Source organism: Pagrus pagrus, assembly GCF_965226575.1.
Source record: "Pagrus pagrus genome assembly, chromosome: 18".
NCBI lineage: Eukaryota > Metazoa > Chordata > Actinopteri > Spariformes > Sparidae > Pagrus > Pagrus pagrus.
The window spans coordinates 12,612,768-12,639,182 of NC_140202.1; the positions used below are offsets into that span (position 1 = coordinate 12,612,768).

General features: G+C 41.8%; 3 protein-coding genes across 7 annotated transcripts in view; 1 reads left to right on the forward strand and 2 right to left on the reverse strand.

Annotated features, from left to right (window-relative positions):
• Nucleotides 1-16,823, reverse strand: part of fsip1 (fibrous sheath interacting protein 1) — a 29,331-nt gene extending 12,508 nt beyond the window's left edge. For 2 of the 3 annotated variants that reach the window (XM_084380710.1, XM_084380708.1), the window contains exons 1-8: nucleotides 16,545-16,823; nucleotides 16,383-16,434; nucleotides 16,113-16,282; nucleotides 15,920-16,001; nucleotides 15,754-15,840; nucleotides 15,020-15,159; nucleotides 14,704-14,823; nucleotides 11,905-12,066 (exon numbers count right to left, since the gene is read on the reverse strand). In XM_084380710.1, the coding sequence (XP_084236836.1) occupies nucleotides 11,905-12,066; nucleotides 14,704-14,823; nucleotides 15,020-15,159; nucleotides 15,754-15,840; nucleotides 15,920-16,001; nucleotides 16,113-16,282; nucleotides 16,383-16,434; nucleotides 16,545-16,706 (975 nt within the window). In that variant the 5' untranslated portion in view covers nucleotides 16,707-16,823. The remainder of the gene's footprint in view (nucleotides 1-11,904; nucleotides 12,067-14,703; nucleotides 14,824-15,019; nucleotides 15,160-15,753; nucleotides 15,841-15,919; nucleotides 16,002-16,112; nucleotides 16,283-16,382; nucleotides 16,435-16,544) is intronic. The other variant, XM_084380709.1, reaches the window with a different exon arrangement.
• A 105-nt stretch (nucleotides 16,824-16,928) lies between these two features.
• LOC311273587 (sushi domain-containing protein 4-like) lies at nucleotides 16,929-22,529 on the forward strand. Its single transcript, XM_084380707.1, has 10 exons — nucleotides 16,929-17,146; nucleotides 17,802-17,925; nucleotides 18,519-18,710; nucleotides 18,916-19,107; nucleotides 19,308-19,499; nucleotides 19,690-19,881; nucleotides 20,146-20,340; nucleotides 20,433-20,565; nucleotides 20,696-21,084; nucleotides 21,168-22,529. Exons 2-10 carry the CDS (start codon nucleotides 17,808-17,810, stop codon nucleotides 21,191-21,193), a joined length of 1,629 nt encoding a protein of 542 aa, XP_084236833.1. The 5' UTR covers nucleotides 16,929-17,146; nucleotides 17,802-17,807; the 3' UTR covers nucleotides 21,194-22,529.
• A 170-nt stretch (nucleotides 22,530-22,699) lies between these two features.
• LOC311273733 (hepatic sodium/bile acid cotransporter-like) lies at nucleotides 22,700-26,192 on the reverse strand. 3 transcript variants are annotated; one of them, XM_084380947.1, is made up of 7 exons: nucleotides 26,106-26,192; nucleotides 25,812-25,973; nucleotides 24,987-25,407; nucleotides 24,603-24,807; nucleotides 24,126-24,304; nucleotides 23,160-23,359; nucleotides 22,700-23,015 (listed from the first exon to the last, which is right to left on the reverse strand). In XM_084380947.1, exons 3-7 carry the CDS (start codon nucleotides 25,364-25,366, stop codon nucleotides 22,972-22,974), a joined length of 1,008 nt encoding a protein of 335 aa, XP_084237073.1. In that variant the 5' UTR covers nucleotides 25,367-25,407; nucleotides 25,812-25,973; nucleotides 26,106-26,192; the 3' UTR covers nucleotides 22,700-22,971. The 3 variants fall into 3 exon arrangements, with proteins under 3 accessions (XP_084237073.1, XP_084237074.1, XP_084237075.1); XM_084380948.1 differs by lacking the exon at nucleotides 25,812-25,973 and having other exon boundaries at nucleotides 26,106-26,155; XM_084380949.1 differs by lacking the exons at nucleotides 25,812-25,973; nucleotides 26,106-26,192 and having other exon boundaries at nucleotides 24,987-25,446.
• Between the last annotated feature and the right edge of the window lie 223 nt (nucleotides 26,193-26,415).

The following is a 26,415-nucleotide window of genomic DNA, read 5'->3' on the forward strand; positions in this document are numbered from 1 at the left end:
AGTGGTCGTCACTAGAGCCGTTCAGTTAAGACTGCCTCATCCAGACTACAAAAGCCAGGACCACGGACTCAGACTCCTGTCATGCACCAGAGTGAGAAATACAGCATTCCAACCAGGAAAAATAAAAATTAAAGTCTAGCTTTACCACCATCCTCACACCACTAAATGCATGTTTCTAAAAAAGCCCAAATCTTTGGGTAAACGGTTTATTTAATTTGGAAACAACAGCTGCCCTACTTTTCAAGAACTATAGACTGCAAACTTTTAGGGGCTTAGCGATGATAAAGCTATCACTGACCAAGGTTTGGATGAATTTGGCACTTATGTCACATTTTTTACTGGACCAATTCTCTGTGGCTAAATTAACACTCAATGAATTCTGGTGAGTGTGAGGGGAAATCCCACAGTCTCATTCTATAAACTTTACTGATGTGGCCCTAATTACACCAAAGATAGATGGTCCGCAAATTACACATCATCTTTCCTGGCTTTCACCTCCTCATCACTGCATCTCTGTCTCGTGTTAGCCTAGTTACAACAAATAAAAATCAAGCAAAGCTGGGAGGTTTACATAGTTTGTTGAATACGCTTAGTGACACCTGGTCTATCTCACACTCCTCCTTAGGTCCCAAGATACCGTTTTCTCTTTTCCACTGACACCACTAATGAAATGTACCCCCGATGTGACCGTTTATTGGGTCCAAGACATCAATCAACTGTACTTAAGTACGTAAGGCGTGTTTGCACATGACATGTTTCAGCCGTGATTTGCAATGGTCTGTCTCATGTGGGTCTGACAGGACAGATGCACTTCTATTGTTTTCCAGCTGTCTACGAAGGCCATGTAATGTCTCGCGTTTTACACGTCAAGTCTATTTCTTCTGTTTTACACGGCAAAAGCGTATGTGACAAAGCTCTCAATGCTGTGCCTGAATGCATCCTGTGTAGATATGGTGTTACTCTCCTGGTTAGTTTTAATGTTGAGGCCTTTACACACTGCTTTTTTTTTTTTTTATTGATATTTTATTTAACTTTTTTTTTTAGCCTTTAAAGGCATCACCCAATCATGGTGTGCGAAGTGGATGTCATGAAAGACAGATATATGGGTGTGTAATGTGCCTTTACCATTAAGACTCCATCGAAAGCTCTTCCCTTTGTTAATTATAATATTCAGATTCAGCCAGTTAAATTAGTATTATTTTACTTTTTATTCCAATGGACTGAAACACGATTGAGAGTCATGCAAGCATCTCAGTAAGGCTGTACTTGGGCACACTTGGTGCATTCAGCTAACTGCTAACAGCAGCATGCTAACATACTCACAATGACAATGCTAACATGCTGATGTTTAGCGGATATAATGTTTACTTTATTCTAGTTTAGCCTGTTAGCATGCTAACATTTGCTAATTAGCACTAAACACAAAGTACAGCTGAGGCTGATGAGAATGTCAATAGTTTTGCAGGGATTTGGTAATAAAACATAGCATAGTAAAGTATATTTGACTTTATAGATCAGATTGTGCATGGCATTACCAAAGATCACCAAGAAAAGATTGGGATTTATTCTTGGGGAACCAAGAATGTTTCAGTCTGGATCACAGGAGTGGACCGACAGACCGACCAACATGGTCATTTCTACAGCCACATTGCTAGCATGGCTTAAAAACAGTTTTACATCAATGTCATGTAAGGTTTATCTGCAGACAGAAGTTCTGATGCTTGAAATGTATTGCTAAGATAAAAGAGATTTTATATGCTTTGAAATACTATATGGGAATATAATATTTTGATATGACAAGTGAAAATTTAAAGCAGGATGAGATCATAAGTGATAAACTGAGACATGGTTGATTTTCAAACCCTAGCCTATAAATTTTTCATTGCAGTACTTTGTCCACAATGTTTCTAAATGTATAATTGATTAGCAGTAATAATAAATGCGTTCAACAAGTTTAGATCCATTTCCAAGTCAAACAGCAGATTAGTCTCATCTGCCAGTAAAACTGATTCACTTCTTGGAGAAGATGTTTCTTGACCTTAATAGACTCCATTGTTTGAACACATCACAGTATTTGTGCTTCTCCTCCTGAGATGTTTTATAGCCTAAACTGAATATGAGGTTAAACTGAGTGACTTCCAAACAGAGAAGAGGAGAGAGAGATCAGGGTTATCTGAGAATCAGCAAAATGCTGGTAATCTCTCCTCCTCCTGCCGTTGAAGATCTCCAATAATCACATCACCGAAGTGGGTCACGAGACCGCTGGGAGGCCATAAAGATCCAGACTTTGTCCTCTTTAAGTTTGAAAAACATGTCAAACATAATTTGAGAGAAGGGTATGTCGGCCTATAGATGGTGATCGATTTGGAAAGGAATCTGATGTTGCATTAGTGTCACGGGTTGAAGCATTGTAAACACAAAGAATAACGCTGACTGCCAGGTGCACCTTGAATGAAACGATATTAAAACAGAGTGAAAGCTCACTGGTGCATGATATGACAGTTCCTGGGAAGCTGTCCTTGTTTTACCTTATGGCTCAGATTTTGCTTTCCCACAATATGAAAACGTTAAGGATTTGCCAGCTGCCATTAGCGAAACCATCGTAAGTCAATTTCTTGTACGACTTTCAGATAACTCTAGTGGTTATTGAATCGTGTGATCAATTTTATTATTTCCAATAGAAGCGATGCATTCCAGCCTGAGCTTGTCATAGTGTTTGTGTGTGAAACAGCTGCAGTGGTTGATGGATGATCTGCTGTTGTCCAAAGTGACAAAATGGGAACTATACCAGGGACTATTTTATGTTTCTAATTCAAAACAAATCCTGGCTGCCAAGCGCTAATCAATAATGAGTGTGCTATGTCTTAATGTCCCCATTAAAAGAGACATATTATTGCATCAAGTCAATCATATTTGTTTTATTCGGCGGTGGAGGGAGCCATTGGGATTGGTAGCCTGGAGCTCCTTCCCTGCTCCAATATGCGTTACATCTGGGGTGTGATTTGCCAAATAAAACAGCTGGATCCTCTTGTGCAGACGCATTCTCAGATTCATCTCATAAACAGCGAGACAACAAGACAAATGACTCAGTCACCCGTATGTAGAAGTGCTCGCTATTCACATGGTAAGAGGGCATACCAGCACTTTCTTTTGCCTCAGGTTCCTTCCTCACATTAGGTGTTCAGAAGAGTCACTGATGCCAGAACCAGAGCCGCAAAGAGAGCTTGATGACCTTGTTCACACACTCAGACAAGCTTAATAGTGAGGCGTGCTCTGAGGCAGCTAATCCAAGGAAGTGTCAGGAGTAAAATCATAAATGCTACTGCATACTCTAAACAAACTAATTTGTAAAAACGTGTGGTCTTTTCAACCAAGTTCATACCTTTTTCAAACTGGTTCAAGTCCAAAATAGATGGAGAAGCTAACATGTCACAGGAAGGAAAGCACAAGAGGCTTCGGGGCGTTTTTTTGCAAAGAGTTACGCAAATCAAGCAATGGATAAAATACACAATGAGTTTTTCCTTGAAAAACACTTATGTGATGTGGACGCCAGCCAACGTTTCAAACGGCAGTTAGTTCTTGCATGCAGTGGCCACAAAGCGGCTCACTGGCCTTGACTCTGGGGGCCTTTGTTATATTAAAAATGTCTGTTGGTCAAATCAAGTCTCTCAGTCATTAAAAAAAGAGGCTACACAAATAATGAAAACAGCATGTTTCCGTTATAGACTTAGTTACCAGTTTATTTGGTAATCAGGGCAATACAACACAACAGCCCTCAAATAATTCCTATCTTCTGAGCAGCCCTGAAAATACCATAAATCTGACAAAAACTGAACAGAGGAGCATTTAAAAACATGGATTTAATTAGATTATAAAAATGAAGAAGATGCACCTGACTAGTCGGTAAACCACTGTCACTCCTTATAACACAAATCATTCCTATTTAGTGGAAAATATCCTCCCGTGGTTGTGGACAATAGGTCTTGCTAACGACTGTTGGCTACACACTGCAAAGGGACAATTCTGTTTTGATGTAAGAGAGCCAGCCATGCTGATTCACCCAGGGATGGCTGGTGTTGTTCAGAACAGCACGCTCCTCTCTTTCGGCCTCTCTCTCTCTTTCTCTCTGTCTCTCCTAAAATCTGAAGTATAATAGGAGCTCTGGCTGTGCCACGTGGACCCAGGCTACCTGCCAAGGCCTGTCCACATGCCTTGCCACGAGCACTCCCTGTGAGAGCTCGGCAGTAAGCTGTTCGGAAGCTATGGCTGAGAGACTTTTGACTCCGTCTCTCAGATTGTCGTTTTGCCCAGCTATGACCCGCGGCCCTCTGCCAAGTTCGGAGGCAGAGGTGCTGCAACACAGATGTCTCCCATGCACGTTATACATCCACCTGCATGTTGACACTCGGGTAAGCAAGGTCATTCAGACAAATGTTTCTGATGCTGCACAACGGCACAGTCTAACATCATAATTCCTTCCCCTCCCTCCTCTTTAAAGTTGGACCAAAACTTTCTCCGACATTGCTCCATACGAGACAATGCGAAGGTTTGTCGGCTTCTTAAAAATGACCCAGATATAAAATTTGTTTGAATCCAAGTTCTCTTTTTCCCTTCCAGAGATCATGCTTTGACATCAGTATTTTGGATCTGTGGTAGATGACTTGATGATTGCAGAACATTCCTGAAGGATTAGAAGATTCACTTGTGGGTCATCTGGACTTTTTTTTTTTTCAGAACTGAGGGTGGTCTGGAGCAATCACTGCAGCGCAGATCAAAACCTCCTGGTGCATCCTACACTCAAAGCATGCTGAATGTGATCCTGGTTTAACATATCTGCGCCACCTGTGTGTTCTTAGTATCTCAGCATCATCCAAAGAACAATCAAAGGTCGAAAAAGATTTGATCTGCTTGAAGTTTTCACTGTTTTGGGGAAGAAAATCATGCATTTGTGATCCTTCCAAACCATTGTCAATACTTCACAGTCTGTGCTTTTTATTGTGGTAAGACTAATAGGATCATGTCCACCAAGCACCACGTTTCTTATATAAGGTTATTTTTGTTTTTGCCAAATAATGACACAGACAAAATAAATGTGAACAGTGCTTTAGAAGCAGACCATGTTAAATATTTATGAAAAGCATCTGGAGGGGAAAAAAACGTCCAAGCATCTTTTTGCACTTGTGGTCCCCGAGAGACGCATGCTGTGTATTGTCAAATACAATATCTGACCTAGATTTCAGCTTCTTAATGTCTTGGTGGTACTTTGTCAAAGAGATGAAATATAGGACTGTGAGCACTGCCAATGCAATGTTTCAATATAAATAATAAATAACGAATAGTTTGGCAGCTTATAGCAAGCCTGGCTGTATCAAAACCACAATGTTGTTTTTAAACACTGCCGGTTTTAATACGGGTTCAATAAATGAGATATGGCGTGGTAAAGAGATTTGAAGTGCCTTCAAACAGGAGGCCTTGCAATTTGCACGTGTTTGACTGCTGGGCTGTTTGTGCCGTCCTCGTTGATTCGTTAGCTGTAAACTTGCTCTACGTGGACTGTGACACAGACAGCCTGTTAGTGAGTTTTGCTGCCTTCAGGGAGCTTGTTACGACATGGGAGGTCGTGCACATGCTATGCTTGCCCTTCTGATGGTTAAGTCATGAGAACACTGCTGCTAGACGACGATGTTTAGAGGCCACCGAGGCTGACAAATTGGAAAGCTAGTGAGCGGTAACGTAATGCAGGAAATGTAGATGAAGCCGGTGGCAATATATCGACATTTTCCTCAGAATATAATATTACGAAAAACTCTATAAAACTAAAATTACAATTTATTTACTTACCATTCACCAAAAAATGAACTTCCACAGCAGTTTTTGAAAACATCAGCAAAAAGGCCACAACTCGTAAACTCGCAGCTTTCAGCAAATTTCCATTACAAGGTGTTAAATACCAGAAGAGGCGGTCATTCATGCGGACTCTCGTGGACACGGTATCATGAACGGGGTAAAAACAATTCCGTGTTCAGCTCTGATTGAAGTAAGCACTCACCAGTTAAAACATGTTCAACTTCACATCACATCAGTTTGTACCAATTTTGTCTAATCGTATCATTCCATTGACTTTGCATGCAACCGTGCCAGCTAAAATATGCCTTGAACACATGGTTAGAGGTGCTTTTAGGCAGGTTTTGTTACCTTTGGACAGAGCCTGGCTAGCTGTTTCACCTCTGTTTCCAGTCATTGTGCTGAGCTAAGCTAAACATCTGCTGGCAGTAGCTTCATATATGTACTGCACAGAGTGATATTGATCTCCTCATCTAAATCTTAGCAAGACAACAAATTGGCATACTTCCCCAAAATAGAAAAAACATGGTGAGCTCTGGCACGTATTAAAAGAAAAAGAATAGTGGGTTGTGATATATTCTAAAATGATTTAATGTTAGTTCATGTGGATCATAAAGAGAGATAAGCAATTACTTTAAGTATAGTTTATTGTTAGCAGATTTTTTTTGACTGAATTATCTTATGTGGAGTGACATAATGAGCGGAACAGTCAAAAGTTAGATCTCAACCATGGCAGGGAAAAATCTCGCTAAACCACTTAACACAACTGCTGCTGCTGTGGGTAACACCAGTGGGAGAGGCGTTTATAAGAAGACAATAAACTGGGTCTCATATGAATTATAGGGTGGGGAAGGGTGTGGAGTCTTTTCTTTTCAGCCAAGTTAACCTTGTGAAAAACATCAAGTGTGCCACATGTCAAACCTGACATCTCAGTTCTCACCATGCACAGATGGAAGCCCACAAAGCCTGCAAAGATGTTACAGTTTGTGTAATAGCACACACACAGTGAATTGAATGGTTAAATATCAACATTTTAATGCTAATACAGTAAAAAAAAAAAAAAAAACTTTGCTAAGTTGGTTACCAGTGTGATGAGTGCTGAGAGCTGCATTCAGCCAAACTTCATTCACTGGGAAAATATAGTCAAATCTTTTCCTGTTGTGAATTATCATATTTTGAATATTTCAGTAGGGACATGGACATTGTATTCCAGAGAGGACAGTTTCTTCCTTTGCAGAGGATAAGATGTCTTTTCCTGCTGTCACTGCTACTAAAGAGAAACATATTGCTCTGTGAAAAATTACACCGCCTGTTTTTTTTGTTTTTTTTTACTCTTTCACTTTCTAGTTCTGGGTTTAGTCTGACACCAAGGCACATGCATATTACATATACACAATCTGCATCACATTTCTGAATATTATGAATATGTTAAAGGTGCACTATGTAGTTTTGGGGAAGAAATTTTAATCAGAAGAGAAAGATCTTCATTGATTGATTTCATTTTAATCACACTAAATAAAGAAACCTGCCACCTTTCTAGCTTTAAACTGCCTTCTAGGGACCTTATTTTCCTCTGAGAACAGTTTGTTTATTCAGTTATGGAAAAACATAATATTTCAGAGTTTGTATTATTACCTCTTTAATATAGTAAATGTTAGTTTTGAATTTAGAGTTTGAATTCCTTCTCCAAAACTGCATAGTGCCCCTTTAAGGTCAACTGGTATCCTGACTGTCTAACATGAATTGTCACACAGCTTACACTTGATGACATAAAATAGAAACTAAACTGCATTTAGATAATTATAACGTGACCAAAGCTTTTCCACAGCTGTTTAATTATATGACCGGACCAAATAAGATAAATTTGCTAACTAACTGCTGACCGCATTGTGTTGGTCAATAGGGCGTTTTCTGTCCAAAACTCTGCTGTCTCACTTAACATTCGCTGCAGTTAGAATTATGGGTGCTCATCAGCAACCACACAATGTGACTAAATGACCTCATGGTCTTACATCAAAATATAGACAACCGATACACAACACAAACACAGCTGGAGTTACTATGCAAACACAGAGGGAGTCGCAGCCCTGCTGATACAGTGGGACAGTGAATGTATAATGCTATTCATTACTTTTCATTGTAACCACACTGTCTAACCCACATTTGAGAGAATATCACACACACTTACACCCATGTCACCAAACGCCTGACACCATCTAATTCTCATGACAGAATCCCCCTCTCGTTGCTTCAAACTGGGCGGTGCAGGCATTACCACACAGTGGTACAGTAGGAGGGGTGCACTGTACATGGATCCCACGTCCTAACAGATGTTTTTTAATGACAGAACGGCTACTTCAGCTGAAGCCTGTCAAGATGGGAGAAAATGTAGAATGCACAGGGAGCGATGCTGTCATTAGCACAACATCAACGCCGTCCAAGGAAAACACTGTTCAGAGCTGTGTTTTGATTCCATTGAATCCAGATGATTAGAGGAGGGTTTGTAGCTACCTGACCTTTTTCCTATCACCAGAAATCATCAAAAAGGAGCCAGAGGCAAAGAAAACAAGGTCTTTTCCTCATCAGGACTTTCACCATGAGTCATCGTGTGGCCATACGATGAGTAATTCTATGCTTCCACAAATACTGATCCGGTGGTTTAAGGCATTACAGCATGGATTTCTCTAACCCTTATCATGCGGTCAGTACAGTGTAATGTGCACCTGCCACTGCATTGCCTCAAAGGAGACCTATTATGCTATTCCTTTCCTTCATTGTTTTATACAGTCTTGTGCATGTAAAAGATCTCGAAAGTTATAAAGGCCAAAGTCCACACCAACAAATCCCTCTTTCTCCCACAGACAACACCGCTCCACTTCAGACAGAGGGGGAATACAGTGCTGCAGCACTAGAATCCACAGGTGACCACCTCCCTCAAAGAGCTGTACAAAAATGCACTGCCACAAGCAGATGACAATATATGGGCTATTCCTATCCAGTACACAGTCTTTACTGTACATGTACTAACCCTTTCCGCACGTGTTAATAACTCCAAATGACAGAGAATAACTTGTTTCCTTTTCTGTAGCTGGCACTGCACTACCTCCACCAGCTCTGTAATTAGGTTCTGATGGGGGGCCGACTCTCCTCTGTGGGAGCATCCCGGCTGGTGCCAGGCCTCACAGACTGTAATCTACCCTTGCAGGATCACGCAAAAGGACCTGCTTAGCCGGAGAGGCTACTGCTGAAGGGACTGCACAGGAATGCAAGGGCTGTTTTCTCCTCAGAATATCAATCACGACTTATTGAGAAAAGACGCCGCCAAGTTCTGAAGTCACAGAATCAAGTCCCGACTGATCCTTCGTGAGTGAGTTCTCGCTGGGGAGAGGTGTATAACTCTCAAAATGTGACAGATGATGGATCTGAGACAGCAGCAAACATGGATTTAATATGCTGGGGGAAAAACAGTATGAGTGGTGCTGAAACCCTGGTATGATGATCTCATTTGTGTACATTAGATACTTCCCTGGCATGAGCAGACAAACAAGCAGGTTCCTGCTTTGCTGTCCAAATGGTTTCAGTTAGTAACTTTAACTGGCGCAAGCTACCGCCAAGAAGAAAGCTAACCGCGAAACAAAAGCATATTTACTTTTATGACCTTTAGGATTTACAGGCACTGATGTGGATGACTGACTGGCTCTGAAAGAGATTTATTGTCAGCGCAGTCTATCTTTAATATGTGCCACAACAGTGAGACGGGATTAAGGGAGGGTAAGGAAACGGCTACTTTTAAAGCCATACAGGTGTGCGTTGTTCAAAACCTCACATCTTTCCATTTTTTCAGTGCACGAAAACGCAGGGATAGAGTGAATTTTTATTTTGTTTGTCATGTTAGCAATCTGACTCATCTGCAAATGCTTACTCGAGAGCAAGAGGTTTTGTGTCATTGTTTAATTCACATTTAACATCAGTTGAAAAGGAATGCCTGCATTAGCCATTTCAGCACTAATGGAGAGCAGATGATGGATGGATGATGTGGAATTTTACTTTCCCGCAAAACTCTTTTAACCAGGCAGGATGATTAAAGGGTGGGAAGGGAGGGGAGGTAGGTTACACAAAGTAACACATCCAGCTGCCCAGCAATATCACAGTTTTATACCGTTGGCTCGAAATCCAGCCGACATCATGTAGGGAGAGCGCAAGGGAGGTTGGACTCATTCAAGCTAAGAGACGGTCCAGGTTTTACGACTAGTCCAAATGTTAGTGCATGAAGTTTGGGAGTTTTTTAGCAGCAGTAGGTCATGTCTTTATCTAAATACTCCCAATCACTTTTTTTAGATGAATGAATTCATCAGTTTGTTTATGAAATGCCAGAAAACTGCTAACCAGCTAGCCCCAGCCGGTCCCGGTCCAAAGCTCCTGTGCTAGCAAGACTCCCCCCGTGCTCCGAGCTTCCAGTCCTAACCACTCGCTGCATGGCTTATTGTGTTGACTAGCAAACGGCAGCTACAGTTAGCAGCAGTTACTGTGGTGATATGCTGCCCCCTATTTGCTTTGAGAATGAATTTGACAGAAATGGCCAATTCTTACATATTGAACTTTTAACATATTGAGAATCCTGATCATCTTAACAGACACCTACAAGGCAAAACATAAATGACCTCAGCGGCTCAAACTTCAAATGTTTTACTGCCATCTCCTTTTAAACATCAGGCGGATGACTGAGTGAATTTACAGTGGGAAAGTGAAGTAATTAGGCCAGCAACATAAATATTCTTGACCTTATGACATAAATCATGACGCTATTATAGCACTGGGATTCTGAGCACTGCGGTTTTTCCTTGTCTACATCCAGTAGTGATAGTAGCGAATGGCACCCTGGGTTCGCAAAACTGCTTTGTAAAGTTTTTATGACTTCAAAAACATAATTTTCCACGGAGAGGCTGCCCAAGTGATGAGCATGCCATCTGGCCATTAAAATATAGTCAGATAAGGTCCTGAGATAACTCACTGAGCTCACGTCTAGGAGCAGGGCCCAGACTCGGGGCCGAGGCCTGGAAAAAAAATTATCGTTAGAAATATCTGTTAAGTTGGTTCTGCGCTTGTCTGATGTGGTAGTGATAGACAGATCGTACTCTCACAAGCTCAGACAATGTGAAGTAGAGTGTGAAGATTACAAGCTTGTAAAAACTTAAAGCAGAATTACGCAGCTATCTTACATTAGAATTAGAGTGTCAGAATCACAGATGATGTCTCCATCAGTCCCACTGTGTGCCCGATCTCTTGTATTTGTACTTGTATGTAACCTGGGTAGACGGTTAGGTGTGTAACGCAAACGCTTTACAGCACTACATCACACACCAGCAACTATATGACTGGTTTGATCTCACCTAAAGCAAGCCTGTAGCTGAAAGTAGCTGATTGGTCCATACTACTGCAGTTGAGCAACAAAGCACAAAGCTTGAAGCCTGGCAAGATGGATTCTCAAAATCACATGATCACATGATCTTGCGACTCCAACTGCCTTGCAAGGTAATGCAAGGACAGAATTTTAGAAATCACAATAAACAATAGAGTCTAATGGACCAGCCATGAGCCACCTCAACATGTTATAAAACACTATAAATGCCAAAATGTATCAAATTTACCATTGCTCATATGGAAATAACATAATCATTTTAATAATAAAAAACATTTGTTAGCGTATTACATCAAATTTACTAGCAGCAAATAATGCACGAGGGGCTTTATAGTATGTCCTCCATACGGAAACATGGTGGAAAAGTGGACGGAAAACTGAGGCAACCCTCGCTTCCAAATTACAGCATCTTACACAATACTGTTTTCCCTTCCTTACCCATGCGGGTGAAGCTCCCTGAGGGTCAGTAACAAAAGGTTTTACAAGATGTTGCCATCGATGCCCCACTGAGCTGACTTTGTAATGAGACTTAATGACCTTGCCTCAGAGCAGTCCTGGGTGGTGTCTGGAAGAGTTAATAGTGCTTTGTATAAACCCATTCTTGTTATTATGTAATGACGGTAGTGCTGTTTAATACATACCTGGGATAAGCTCAGGTTTGTGCAAGAGCTTTTCACTGAGAGAAATTCCTCGACAGGAAGGAGAAGGCGAATTCTGGAGTCGATGTGGATCAGCTGCTCCAGGTCAGAGGGCTCCGGGGTGTAACCATGGCCTGTCAGGACAGACACAGCCCGCACGTCCTCCTGGAAATAAGAAAATGATATAAAATTAAATAGGTCATGGCCCGTGGGTGTAAACCTGCTTTATTTTGTGGCAACCTAAACAGGCGACCGAAAAACATTATCTCTCTACTGCTTACTTAGCAACTTTGTGACAGTGACGTCTGAAACAGGGATGAGGTACAAGTCTGACTGTAGCACTTGGTATTCACTTCTGGATGGAGAACAGGGTGCAGATCGTTCTTCTCAACACTGCATGCCAACTGTACAGTCAGACGCCAAAACTTTGGCAATTGCCTCTTCCTCACAGTGACCATCTATCCAGTGAAACTCCCATTAACCCTATGGGAAACAGTGGGTGGGTGGTGAGCTCATCACAGCCCAGTGGTGAGATAAGATGTTACAGCGAGGCTTTCATGCCAAAGAGGATCACAAGTCTGCAAAACACAGCTGTGACCTCTGAACACTGTGACGGGGGAGCAGAAGAAAACTGGCAGAGGACAACAGCAAACAAAGGGGTCTATCAACTAGGCGGGGCACCGTGCAAAGCCAAAATTTGACGAACGAGCTCCGCGAGTTCTTATAACACGGATTCCTGTTTCACATTTGCAGATTTATTGCCTTGAGTTAATTCAACGTTAACCACTGCAGTGGTTTACTTGGATGTGGTAGAATACCTCAATCCCAGGCCTCAGGCAGGCCTTGGTTTGTCCTTTGTGTTCATGCAGGCCTATACATACATGAGTGCGGTATCAATCTTCTCTCGACAAGAAAGCATATATACGTATCAGCCTACCCATGTGGAATCTCTCTTCAGAATGCCTCTAATAACACTCAAACAGGTTTTTCGTGAAAGCATTGCCATACAGTTGTTCTTAATCCTTATAATAAGAGCAAATGTTCCTCCATTTATCAACCTGTGGCCATAGATAACAGGTGAATGTAAGGTAAAAGAGAATAGATCCACTATTACAGCAACAAGATGTTCTACGATTACTCACCGCTACTGATTTACTACCTTGGGTTACTACAGCCACATCGAACTGTGGAGCTTGTTAGGTAAGAGACAATAATATCAAAATAAGTGTATGAGGCCAAAAGCGAGCTGCAGCTTATGACTGATGTGTCCTGGGGGATTTCGCCAAGAACTGGTTGAAGTCCTCAAAACGAGAGACACATCACTGCCAAAGTCCCGGTGACAAAAATGATGTGCTTTCCTTCGTTACGGCCATTCATGATAGCACGTCTCGCAATAACAGGAAGTCTTCCTCCAGCCAATAAAAAAACTCAGAGCATCTGCACTCCCCTCAGTTTGGTATCTGCCACCACAATTACTGCGGTATTGTTCTAAAAGTCAAGGCAAACATCATAAATAGAGAAGCAAGACATAAAAAAAAATCCTCTGGCAGGCTGTCCCACGGATGCAGAGCTGTCGGGGTCAGGCTAAATGGAACCGCATGTGAAAGGTAAGTATGTTCCCTCCCGCTTCCCGAACAGGCTTCATCCCATCTGACTTCAAACCGGCCTCACAGCTGCCAAAAGGACTATTAAAGCAAATTAAAACTGAAATAAAAACATTTGAAGTCAGGATGGTGTAGGTGGGTTCGCAGTGAAGTAGTGTCCTGCTCCAGGTGGCACTGGGTCTTAAGAGGAAAATCTTCAAAGACAAACAAGAGGCCAGTCTCTTGGAACAGTCCACCCAGAAATTGAAATGATCTACTCACCCTCATGCTGATGGAAAGTTGGGTGAAGCTTCATAGTCCACAAAACATTTCCGGAGCTTTGCAGCACTGCAGCATTCTTCTAAACAACTGAAGTATGGGGATTTGTTTTAAAACATAAAAAACAGCCAAAAAAAACTCCACACAAGTCTCTGGAAGCCCCAAGATCCCAAATCGATTTGAAAAGACATTATTATCTATTATTATATAAGCCATTTTTTTCTTTATTTCTGGTTGTTTTTTTATGTTTTAAAACAAGTCCCCATCTACTTCAGTTTTTGGTAAGGATTATTTTTCTGTGAAGCTCCAGCAATATTCTGTGGACTATGGAACTTCACCTGACTTCTCATCTGCTCGGGGGTGAGCAGATAAGTGTGAACTGTTCCTTTAAGCTCAAACAGCACACCCTCACTGTGAGTGCAACCGTAGCTTATAGAGGATCTATATGAAAGACCCTGGCTTTTTGAATATTGGCAGAAAACACTCCAGAGGGAACTCTTGAAAATAAGATAATAAAATGAATCCATAATGCACGGCATTCCTTGTGAGCTGCATATGGCACTTGACATCTGGTTCTTAATCTGAACTGCTTAGAGGAGTCAGAATCTTCTGCCCAGAGGCTGTCTCAGCTGCCAAGCAGTCATCAAAACATGGACCAGTGCTGCTCTGTGTGCTGTTCTGAGGTTACTTAATGTCATTCAAAAGGCCAAATGTAGGGTAATGACACAAGTTCCAACAAATAAGATCACAACAGTTTAAGAACCGAGACTGAATCAAGAGGATCTGACTAAATGTGAGATCTAAATGTTGGTAGCAGGAGCAGTGGATGGGATCATCTGCTGTGTGACTTGTGGACGCGAGGGGGAAGTATTAAGGAACTTGAAAAAGAGAGACTCATCCTACAGCATGTGTTGCCTGTTAGGGCTTCATGTCAGCCTACCTCGCCGTCTGCGCCTCTGGCACCGTCCTCTTCCTCTTCGTCTACTTCTTGGAGGAGCTCGGCCAGACGCTCATTCTCTGCCTGGGTCAAAAGCACTCGGTCCCCCTCACCACTCACTAGCTATTGCATTGCACCACGTCAAGAAAAAAAAGACAGAATTAAAATCATTACTTGCATAACATTTCTGCTCTTTCTGCGGTGCCATAGTAGACTTAAAACACGTCTGATCTTGGGAAAACAAATAGACCAGAGACTTGCTCCAAGTCATGCGATATGCCCCAGCGCTGCTTTTGGCCCGACGTGAACTTTGACATACCTCAATGTTTCTCTTGACAAAGTCCTTCTGTTTTTTCTTGCCTTTGGAAGCTCCACAGCGGCCGCCTTCAAATTGCTCTTCCCCAGTGTCCTCATGGCCCACTTCAAATGATTCTGTCAAGCTGTTTGGCCTCTTTTCACCTGTCAGGCAAGCCACACTTAAAATTCCAGAAGATGAATAATAAAAAGGCAAAGCTCTAACAATAGACATGAGGCAAATCGGATCGAAATCAAAGTCATTTTATTCAACCGTGACTTCTTATTCGACCATCTAATCCACATAATGATTGAAATGTTTGAATCTTGAAACAGGGTGAAATAAAAACATAATACTTTAACGCTTTCCCTGCAAGGAACCACAGTGGCACAATCGAATAAATTGTTAAGAGGTTCGAGCCTGCGTGATAACATGCAGCCAACTGCTTAAGTGTCTCTGAAAAGAGCATCACAAAGATTCTGGGCTGCTGTTTTCGGAAATAATGAGCTTTTTCTTCCCTTTAGGGGATCAATATGATAAAAAGCCACAAGATCTTGATCGTGAAATTGTTTTATGAGTCACATAGTGGGTGAACTGTTGAAATATTGAAGTAAGTGCACTACTGTCTGCAGCAGCCTACCATTAAAGAGGAAAAACAAGGGCTTCAAGTTCTTCGAGCTCATAGCGCCATCAAGTGCGCAATCTACGCAGTGCATCTGAGAGCAGTTATTTAAACATGTCGTTTTTCACTGACTCACTTTGCTCCAAGTTGAGGTCTCCGTCGTGCTCACAGTCAAGAAACTGAGTTTCAAAAAAAGGCACAAAGCTGTCCTCCTCTTCTGTCCCTTTGAGATTAAAGAACAGATGTAAGATTTTGCACAGTGACCAAGTGTACTAAACCACTCAACACACTCCTACACTCACCAGTGGGGGCTTCCAGGGCCAAAAACAACCTTGTGTTCAAAGCTTCATGGGCGGATTCAGAGTGACCTTCAGGCTTATTCTGCTGCAGAAAAGTTCACATTGTAACATTACAGCAAAAGTGATAAAAGTGACCACCTTTATAGTCAAAAACAGGATTGGTTTTGTGGACTGGTAATGGAAGTAGAGTGTCTACCAGGAGCTCGTGCCAAAGTTTTGCTTGAACCTCTTTCCTTTGACACCTGACTTCTTGTTCTTTGCGGATCATGTCGGACAGTATTTGATCAAGTCGTCTCATTTCCTGGATGGCTTCCTGTAGTTGTACATCATCCCTCTCTTCATCGGTAACACCAGCCTGGCACTGGCCTAAAAAGATGCACAACTATTGTATACAGTGTGGGGTAAATTCATTCGAACTGGACGATCCTAAATGTTTGCGCTCCACTCCAGTGTACAGAAAACTTACCCTTGTCAGGATCTCCGGCAGAGGAGTTGAATGTAGTTTCTTCAGATGTGCTCTGAAGATACAGAGGATTATTTTTCCAAAATGAATGGAAATTATTCAATTTTGTAATTCATTAAACATTTCTAATGTCACTTTTATGTGTCTTATTTGATTTTACTTTACCTGAACATCAGCTGCATCGTTGGTCAAAACAACGAGGGCAAATGGAGTTGTAGGACAAATTCTGTCAGGATGAGTCAAAGAGACGCTCGACACACGACTACCTGTCTGCTTACTCGACGTAGGTCGGGAAATGTCCTCTAAACTACCTTTAATAATTTCCATGGTGTGATTTTGTTCAGAGGTATTCAAAAAGTTAAAACGACGATAAAGTAGAATAAATTATTAAATAGTTGGCTGCGTAAAACCACTTGTCAACAGAGACTTTGGGACATTGGGAATGTTTTACTTCCGGTAATTTCAGTAACTATGGATACAAACACTCTGGGATGTTGTCACTATGGAAATATGCATTTGTTACTATGACTACCGGGCGAAATCGAGGCAGCTCAGCTGACGCTTCAATCGAAGCAGCTAGCTAGTGTAGCGGGTTGCTAGCCACCAGGGAGCTAGCTAGCGGTTAGCCGTAGTGGCACCCCTCTCCTAACCTCACATTGTTGTTGCGTCTTGTAACGTTAAATGTCTTCGGTAAAGCTGAGCTATTAGAGATAAATGTCTACGGCTTGAAAAAGCGAGGCTGGAGGTTTTGAGGCCGTGTCTTTGTGGTACGTAACGTTTACCAATAAGCTATTTTAACGTCTAGCTAGCGCAAGCGAGCTAAAAAGGCTAATATTGATTATCTCACGTAAATTAGCCAACCTAACAATGAAAATTTGGTGTAATATGCTCTATTGGACGTGGGTTTTCTGTTGGTGGTAGCACAGTTGCTAGCTAGTTATCATCAACACCATATACTCTGCATGTCACCGTGGTATCTATTGTTTTGGCCTTTTCTGTAACGTTATCGAGCTTGGCTATCATTGCTATACGGAAGCACTGAAAATGGGTGTGTTGCCGCTTAGACTGAACTATTCAGTGCCAGAATTAGCTATATTTTATACGTGGATAATGTACCGTAGTAAGCTGAATAGATTGCTTCGCTAGCTTTGATGATTAACGGTAGTAAAAGTAGGAATTCCCATCGGTATGTAATTACCGCTAGCATGCTAAATGCTCACACCATTGTCATTTTTGCTGGTGTTTTTTTCTCTCAGTCGTGTCATTGTACCACTGCCCCACAATCACACCCATTTCTCTGGCAGCTTTCCGAGCTCTGCGGAGTACCTGCGCCAAGCATGTGCCAGCATATGGCCCCGGCTTTTTCATCACGATGCACTGTATTTCTACCTTTGCAATTACATGCTTTTCTTGACTCTGCAGGGGAAGATGTGCAATGGAATGACAGAGTCAATATCAAAAGCCTTTTGGGTCCACACCTCAGACACTAAACAGCCCTTGTTGTTGCTGCTGGTACTGAGTGTAGTGTCCACTGGGCAAGGGTCAGGTAAGAGGCACACATTATGATCGCACAGCCGTGTTTGTATTGTTATGTCTCACTTTTCTCAGCTGCAGAAACATTATCAGCCTTTTCATGGTTAAGACCAGATGGGTGGATGTCAGGGAGTCCTGACACTGAGAGGATGTATTACTCATAGTCAGCTGCCTCTTAACATTGATTTCAACATAGGCCAGTTTATGACTTATCATTAGTAATAGTCCAGCCCTAATGAAACAACCCTATCACTATGAGTTATGATCATGTTGCCCAAATATTGTATGCTGTCATTGATGTGTTATCTCTTAATAAGCTTTGCTTATTAATGTTTTATAATATATATATAAATACATTTTATAATATATCTATAAAAATAACTACATGCATTCAATTGGAGTATGGTACAAATGTTCATATTTTTATGGCCACCCCCTGCATGTGGCAACACCACAAAGCCTGTCTTATACAGAGGTTACCATAGGTCATTCTGTGTCTCTATTGCTGTGATTTACCAGAACAGGCTTAAAATATTTGTCACAATAGTTCTACTGAAACCTAAGCAGTTTCACAAAATTTCCTTGTCTTTGACCTTCTCTTCCCAGGATGTGTGAGGCCATATATGGTCCAGAACAGCTGGGTAAACCTCACAGAAACCAACAGGGGCTCGTTCCCTGTGGGCACAGTACTGCAGTACAGCTGTGACCCTGGTTACCTGCCAGACGGACCCAGCATCCTTACCTGCACCACACTGGGACGCTGGTCCTCTGAACCTCCTCACTGCATACGCAGTGGTGGTAAGATATTCTGTTTTTCATGATCTGTAAAGTAATGAGGAGTCACTGTGTTGCTACTAGCCTTATTACCATGCTTTTATCATACAAAAAACAACTTTACGTATACTCAAGTCTCTTTATTAAGTTGTAGTCTGTTTTGCTAATGTATAAACGTAGTACTTTTACATTTCTGGCACTTAATACGTTGTGTTTCTTTTCCCATCAGCATGTCTACCCCTCTCCAAACCTGAGAATGGGGGCTACACCTGCCACCCATCCCCCTGTCGAATGTTTGCTCATGGCACTGTGATTGAGTTCTTCTGTGATGACGGCTTTACTCTCAGTGGAGACTATAACTACCTGACCTGTCAGGATGGACAGTGGGACGGCCCCATGCAGATCAGTTGTGTTAGCCAAGGTTGGTCAGTCCTCAAACTCAAACCTGTCAATAGAGCTTAAAACTTTTGTTTTGTTCTACTTTTAGCTTTCTTATATCTGTTCTACCTTCACCTATGAAGCACCTTGTAACCCACTTATAAGTGTGTTGTATTAACAAAACCTATATTTATTATTTAAGACTTATATTAACTGTATTTTTGTATGTTGTCCCCTTTCAAGGTTGTATAAGACCCTCTACAGTGCAGCATGGCTCAACCAATCTGACAGATACCAACAAGAGCTTGTTTCCTGTGGGTACAGTACTGCAGTACAACTGCGACCCTGGTTACCTGCCTGTCGGACGGAGCATCCTCACCTGTACCTCTCTTGGATATTGGTCCTCTGAACCTCCTCGCTGTATACACAGTGACGGTAAAGACAAGCTCCTTATATTACTGTATGCACTTCTAAACCCTCTTTACACCTGGTATCAACATGTACTATAACCTGAACAAATTGAGATTTTTCATTATTTTTATTTTTATTTCTTTTACACTTTTATCAGTTAAGATTTGTTCTACCCTTTTCCTCTGTAAAGCACTGACTGTTTTTCTTCTTTAAGGTTGTGTAAGACCCTCTACGGTGCAGCATGGCTCAACTAACCTGACAGAAACCAACAGAAGCTCATTCCCTGTAGGCACAGTACTGGAGTACCGCTGTGACCCTGGTTACCTGCCAGATGGACCAAACATCCTCACCTGCTCCGCACTTGGACACTGGTCCTCTCAACCCCCACGCTGTTTACGCAGTGATGGTAAATACATCATAGTATTGTTGCATTTTTTCACATTTTGGCAAATCCAATCCAAATCCATTTATAGATGCAGTGTCACCTGATGATGTCATTATATAAAGCTGTATACGACCGCATGAGCTAGTGGGAGCAACGAAAGAGGACTGAGAATAAAGCTTTGGGGAACTCCACAAGTCAATTTTGAATGATAAGATCAATACAAAGTTGTCCCTGTACTTCAATTGAGTATCTCACAACATTGTTTTCCTTTGTTTCCATGGACAGTATGCCAGTCTCCATATCAACCAGAGAACGGAGGCTACACCTGCCACCCCTCAACATGTGGAAGACTTACTCATGGCACTGTCATTGAATATTTCTGTGATGAAGGCTATATTCTGAAGGGGGACTATAAATACCTTACCTGTCAGTATGGGGAATGGGACAGCCAAGTGAAGCTCAGTTGCCTCATGGAGCAAGGTAATAAAAATAGAAGACATATTTTCACCCATTGATAAATACAGTCAGTTCTGTACATGTAATTTTGTCAACTGTTGATGTTTATCTTACAGACAGTGATCCAACTTTACCATTAGGGATGCCTGCCTTGTCCATCGTGGCATCCACAGCCAGCTCAGTGGCCCTTATCCTGCTCCTGGTGGTGCTGTTTGTACTTTTGCAGCCAAAACTCAAGTCCCTCCATCGGTGAGTCCGCCCTCGAAATCATGCTTTTATCCACCAACATCTTATATTTGAAATCAGAGGTTATGGTAGGCACTTTATATTGAGCCAACTAGTTGTAGAATTAACAACACTTCTGGTCCTCCATGTCCAGACGTGATCAGGGAGTGTCCGGCCAGCCTGTGTCAATCATGGTGGAAGGCGTCCAGGTGACTCTGCCCTCGTACGAGGAGGCTGTGAGCGGCGGTGGAGCCTCAGCCTCAGCTGAGTCCCGAGTCCAGATAGTGCTGTCTGAGGGTCAGCATGCCACAGCGCCAGAGGCTGGCCCCTCTAGGCCTTCTTCCCTCAAACAGCAGCAGTCAGAGATGGCTGTGGTGCACCCCGTACCTCCATCCTCATCCTCCTCATCACCTTCACCCTCATCCTCTACCTGGGTTTTGGAGCATGCAGGCGCTGCAGCTCCTTCAACCTCACAAAGAAGGCCGTCTGCAGGCAGCGACCAAAACAGCATCTCTCTGGACTCTGAGATGGACTACTCTGATGGTAAAGCCCTCTTCAGTCACACTTTTCACAGGCTTAAAAGCCCCACTTTGTATTGATGAAAAAGTTTCATCTTCTCTCTACAGATATGCCATTGCTGAAGGAGGCCTGAAAAGTGCATCAGCCTTTGGACTAACCCGAGGCAACCAGCGTTGCCACTGACCTGCACTGGTGAGCGGGATGCCTCTGGAGATTTTGTCAACACAGCTGTAAACACAGACAAGCCCGACCGAAGAGGCTCCGAGTGAAGCTGTGGGCCACAATAGTTCATCTTACCATCCCAAAGGAGAACAGAGAAGGGATGCACATGTACATACATGCTTACATTTTTTATAGGAATTCCTACACTATGTATGTACGTCTAATGTCAGAAGCTCAATTTGAAAATGTAGAACAAAAACAGAAAGGAACAGACACCTCTGATCGAGTGTCTTAAAGGCTGTTAAAAAAAAAAGTCTGATGTATTTATGTTGAGTGGGCAGAGCTGCAAACTCACTTTGAGAGCTAATACTTTCATCAGTGTCTTAATTACTGTTAATTTTCTTTAAACACATATCACTGCATTCAAGACGCACACTGGCAAAGATGCATGAAGGCCAGGTCATCTAGATTGTTGTCTCAGTCATGCTCACATGAAACATCGTCTTCAAAGATTTTTGTGATTATAAATCATTATTTAAGGTGTTATTAATCATGACTCACGTCATTCCACGTGTCACTGTACAGTTTAAGGCTGCTTGTCCACCCAAGTGTTCACTCTGTCGCGTTTTCATTGGACCTAGAGCAAACTTGTCGTTTCAGGCCTGCATTCGACACATTTCATCTTTTGCAAATATATTCTCTTCACACCCTTGTCCCCAATGGCCTTAGCTTTCCACTTCTATGCACAGGTATCTATATGTAAAATAAGGAATTTTAAAAATGAATGTCAGTTAAATGCCTCCGCTGCTTGGTGATATTATGTGTGGCTTTGTCAGACACATCACTTGTACACCGGAAAATACTATTCTCTTAATTTATGCAGACTGCTTCAAAAAGTTCCTGTCTTAGCAGGAAACTAAGTTGTGTATTTAATTTATTTGTGTCCAGAACGCTGTTGATCAGCCATGGCTTCTTTTGATTGATTCTTCCACAGCTTTTGGAAACTAAAAAAAAGAAAAGTAGGTCTTTTCACTTTGCTGCTTCAGTTTTCTTTCTACTGCAGGCACGTTATATGTGACACTGTAAACGTGGTTGGGAAGATCCAACGCAAAAATGAGTAAGTGTACAGATTAGTGTAATGTCAGTGTTCACTTTGTTTGACTGTCCATTGAATATTTCTTTTGGACCAAGGAATGGATTTTTTTTTCTTTTTGTGAAGATGGTATTTTAATATATGTAAAAAGTTTTAAGTTAAGTTTACTCTGTATATACCATATGATCATTTTGATTAAATATTATTTGAGATGTTCAAATTGCTTGCATCCTTTGTTTCATTAGCCTGCTTCGAAGCGTCAGAGATGGACTTGAAGTATTTAATAACATAAACCACAATGATCCAGTCTCAAAACAGCAAATAATGTAAATAATACCATTTTTTATAAACTCATTCATAAAATTCGAACATTTCAGTCGTCATATTTTGAATACAAAAATATAAATACAAAATTACATTTGAAATCCTTGACTCCTACTTCAAGATTGCCATTACCTGACATGATGAAATAAACAATTGTTAATGTATTAGTTGTTACACATGCTCTAACAATCTATCTGTCAATATCACAGGCCTGAGTGAAGAAAATGCAGCTTATATTGAGACTGAGGGGCGCTGAATAGCATCTTCAGTGAGTCAATGAAAGAAAACTCCTTCATTCCCTCTCCAGCACTCGGTTATCATCTGTGATGCTGTCATGGCTGCTTTACCACCACTTGTTGAAAGTCCACGCTTGCACCTGTGTAAGAGAAGCGAGATATTAGACTTTGTCTGATCTAAATTCAAGACCAACTGGCTGAACGCATGCACATGCTCATCTGAACCCTCCGCCCCTTGTCCCAGCCTCCCTCTCTGAAAACACACAGGCAGCTGTGACATTTACCCTCAGCTGGTGGCTTGAATGTTTCGTAACATCTGAAGCACAGGGCCAGGAGAAGGGCCTCAGTACACTGGAGTGTGATGTAAATCAGAGGGAAGAGAAACATCGGTCCGATGACCTGCATGGGAAAAGCCACCTTTAGGATGACAATGCACAGCTGGATGTTTTGACACCCTGTTTCCATGGAGATGGTCCTGCTGCATCTAAACGGACATGAGTCATTAGTTCCTAATAATGATGACGATGATAATTAGAACTTTACATTCATAGCACTTGCACAACCCAATGCAGTAATAATAAAAAATTAAAGGTCATATTTGAGGTATACAGATACAACTAAAAACACACAAGAAAATAGAGATACAATTAAGAACAGATCAATACTTAACATACAAGTATGTGCTAAAAAAAAAGAAAAATATGGAGTTGAAGGGTAGCTCAGGACGTAGGAAATACAAAGACTGAGTCCAAACTCTCGAACAGCAGTGAACAGGGAATGACTCAGAAACATGGCCCCTGTGAGGGTTTACTATTATATATTATATTATTGTTTCTGATGCATTAAAGCTGCAATATGTAATTTTCAACTAAATTGGAAGAAATAACAGTCTATATATTGTTTTGCAGAGATATCTACAGAACAGTCCCCATTCACTTTTGGTGCGGGTACAGATACATAGGGCGTTTTTCCACATTTTCGTTCATTTCTCAGGGAAAAATGCATGAATCTTACTGAAAAAAGATCAGAGCTTAAATTATGGTAAAGCATTTATGGCTAGAGTGATGCTGGGCTATCAAGTCTGATATTGGATTAGGCTTGATTGAATTAAAGAGGACTGTTGGGCCTTGGCGGAGGTATGCCGTTTTAGTGTGCTGTTTTAGTTTCATGAGAAAAAGTATGGGACACAGCTATAGACGGGGTGTTTGCCAACTCAAAGACAGCTTTATATCCAGTGTGTTTTGACTTACCGTGGACTGAGTTTGCACACGATGGACAAGACATATCCCAGCGTAAAGCCAATCAGCGGCATCATTGCAGCCGCTGACATAATGCCAGGTGTGAGAATCATCCACAGTAAGTCTTTGACAGCTGCATAAGACAGGATGGAAACTATGATGGAGGAGATGATCAGGATGCCGATTCCAGCCTGGTGAGAGAGTGAAAACATGTTGTGAGAGTCTCTCATCTATTCCCAGCATCAAGCATGAAACTCCTCTCTTCTTCTCTCTTTCCAAATGTGGCAAACAGCATCTGGACGCATCAAAATCTGCTGTTTTAAATTAATGACGGCTGAATTTCATTTGGCTGCTTCACTTTAAGGGTTCTGGTATTGTTAATGCTGCCTCACTGAGACACATGTGATTAGTAACCCCGTTGCTTTTCCTGCTATAACAAGTCAAAATGTCTGCTGTGAAAAAGGCCTATCTAGGAGTAAGGAGTCTCACCTTTGTCACGATTTGTGAGTAGTTTGGTTTGTAGTGGTTAATGATAATGCCAACTCCACAGGGCACCAGGGTGAGCGCGAGAGCGGTGATAATGCCCTTGTAAGGTACAGCGTTTTCCAGACCGGGGAAGCCATGGCTTAAGATAAAGAGCAGCAGAGGCATCAGACCCAAGGATGCGACGCAGGAGCAGGTAGTCATTACGATGCTGCATCAGAGAGAAGAAGCTTCATTAGACTGATATGCCTGTAACTTGAAATGGCTCAAATGATACAAACATTTTTCTGACTTTTGATTTCATAATTTCGATTTCTTTTTTTACAGAAAAGCATCTGTATTTGTAATCTTCCAGCAAGACAGGAATCAATACATCAATGAGTAGTTTACCTGAGGTTCATGTCACCCTTCATTGCCAGGGAGAAAATGTTTGATAAGGTCCCCCCTGGACAGCAGCCGCAGATGAGCAGCGTTGCGGCCTGGATGGTTTCCAACTGAAGGATCTTGGCCAGACTGAAAGCAGTCAGGGGCATGATGATGAACTGGGCCAGCAAAGCAATGGCTACTCCTTTAGGCTTGACGAGATGGGCCTTGATTTTAGAAATCTCCATCGAACAGCCAAGGGATATCATGGTGATGAAGAGGATGGTAATGGTGAGGATATCGAGAGTTCGGCTTAAGTAGGAGTTTGTATTCAGGATGCCCATACTTCCATTGCCAGAGACATTGTAGATGTTAGCTGATCCCTTGTAGACTACCGTCACATTCATCGTGGCAACAAACTGTGTGTTTGCTGTGCGATGGCTTCCACCTGTCACACAAAGCAAAACAGACACATTAACAGCGTAGTAATTACAGTTTAAGGTCCTCCATTATACTTTTATACACAAATAAATGAAGCCATTTTCATCTCATTTCTGCAAAGGGTGAGTCTAAGCACTATTTCATTTTATCAAACTGTAAAAAATCAGCTTTGAAAAAATGCGAAGGGGCAAATGTTTCTCAAAATAAGCTAAATTATCTTCCAACAAAAAAAAATCAAAATATCTAGTTTCAAAGAACCTACAGATCAGCTCTCGTATCGCACCAAATGTTAGCTCTTTCACACAAGTCACACATGTAGCTGGGTGCCCGTGCCAATGCCCCTCTGGTGAGCCCAAATGTGACAAGTTTACTCGAAGAACCACTCTGTTGTGTCCCTGACACAAAACCAACCTGTGTTCACTACGTGATATCAAGTGATACTCTGGAGGAAGTTAAGCTGCTCGCTCAGTGTCCAGTCAGTTGAATGGTTGACGAGACACACTTGTTATTCCAGGCAAGTCTTTCCAATTGTTGTCTTTATATCCGGATAAACAAAAGAGCCATACTGTTGAACTGCAACAAAGACACACACTATTTTTTTTTTTTTTTTTTTTTCCATGGAAATTGTTAATGATAATATACTCACAAAATAGTGCCAACCTCCCCTTTACAAACAAAGACATTGTGATAAGGCAGCTTTCTTACCTTAACTTTGTCCGACTTCAGCTCCACTGGGCTCACTCACACTCGTTTCCAGCTCCCCACACATTCTTGCGTCTAACCCCTTTTCTCTGCATTTGGACCCCCTGCCCTCCCCTCCCTGTCACATGGGCTCATGACAGCATGGTAGGTGTAAACACAGCAATGGACTGTAGAAGCAAACAATCAAAGCCACTTCTGCGGATCTGTTTCCATTTCCATGTGTTACTTCTTAGGAATCCAGCTTCCACATCACTTACTGGAAGTTGCCTCCTTTCCTCGTAGTGAGTTGTTCCCTCAGTTTCTCTTTTTCAGA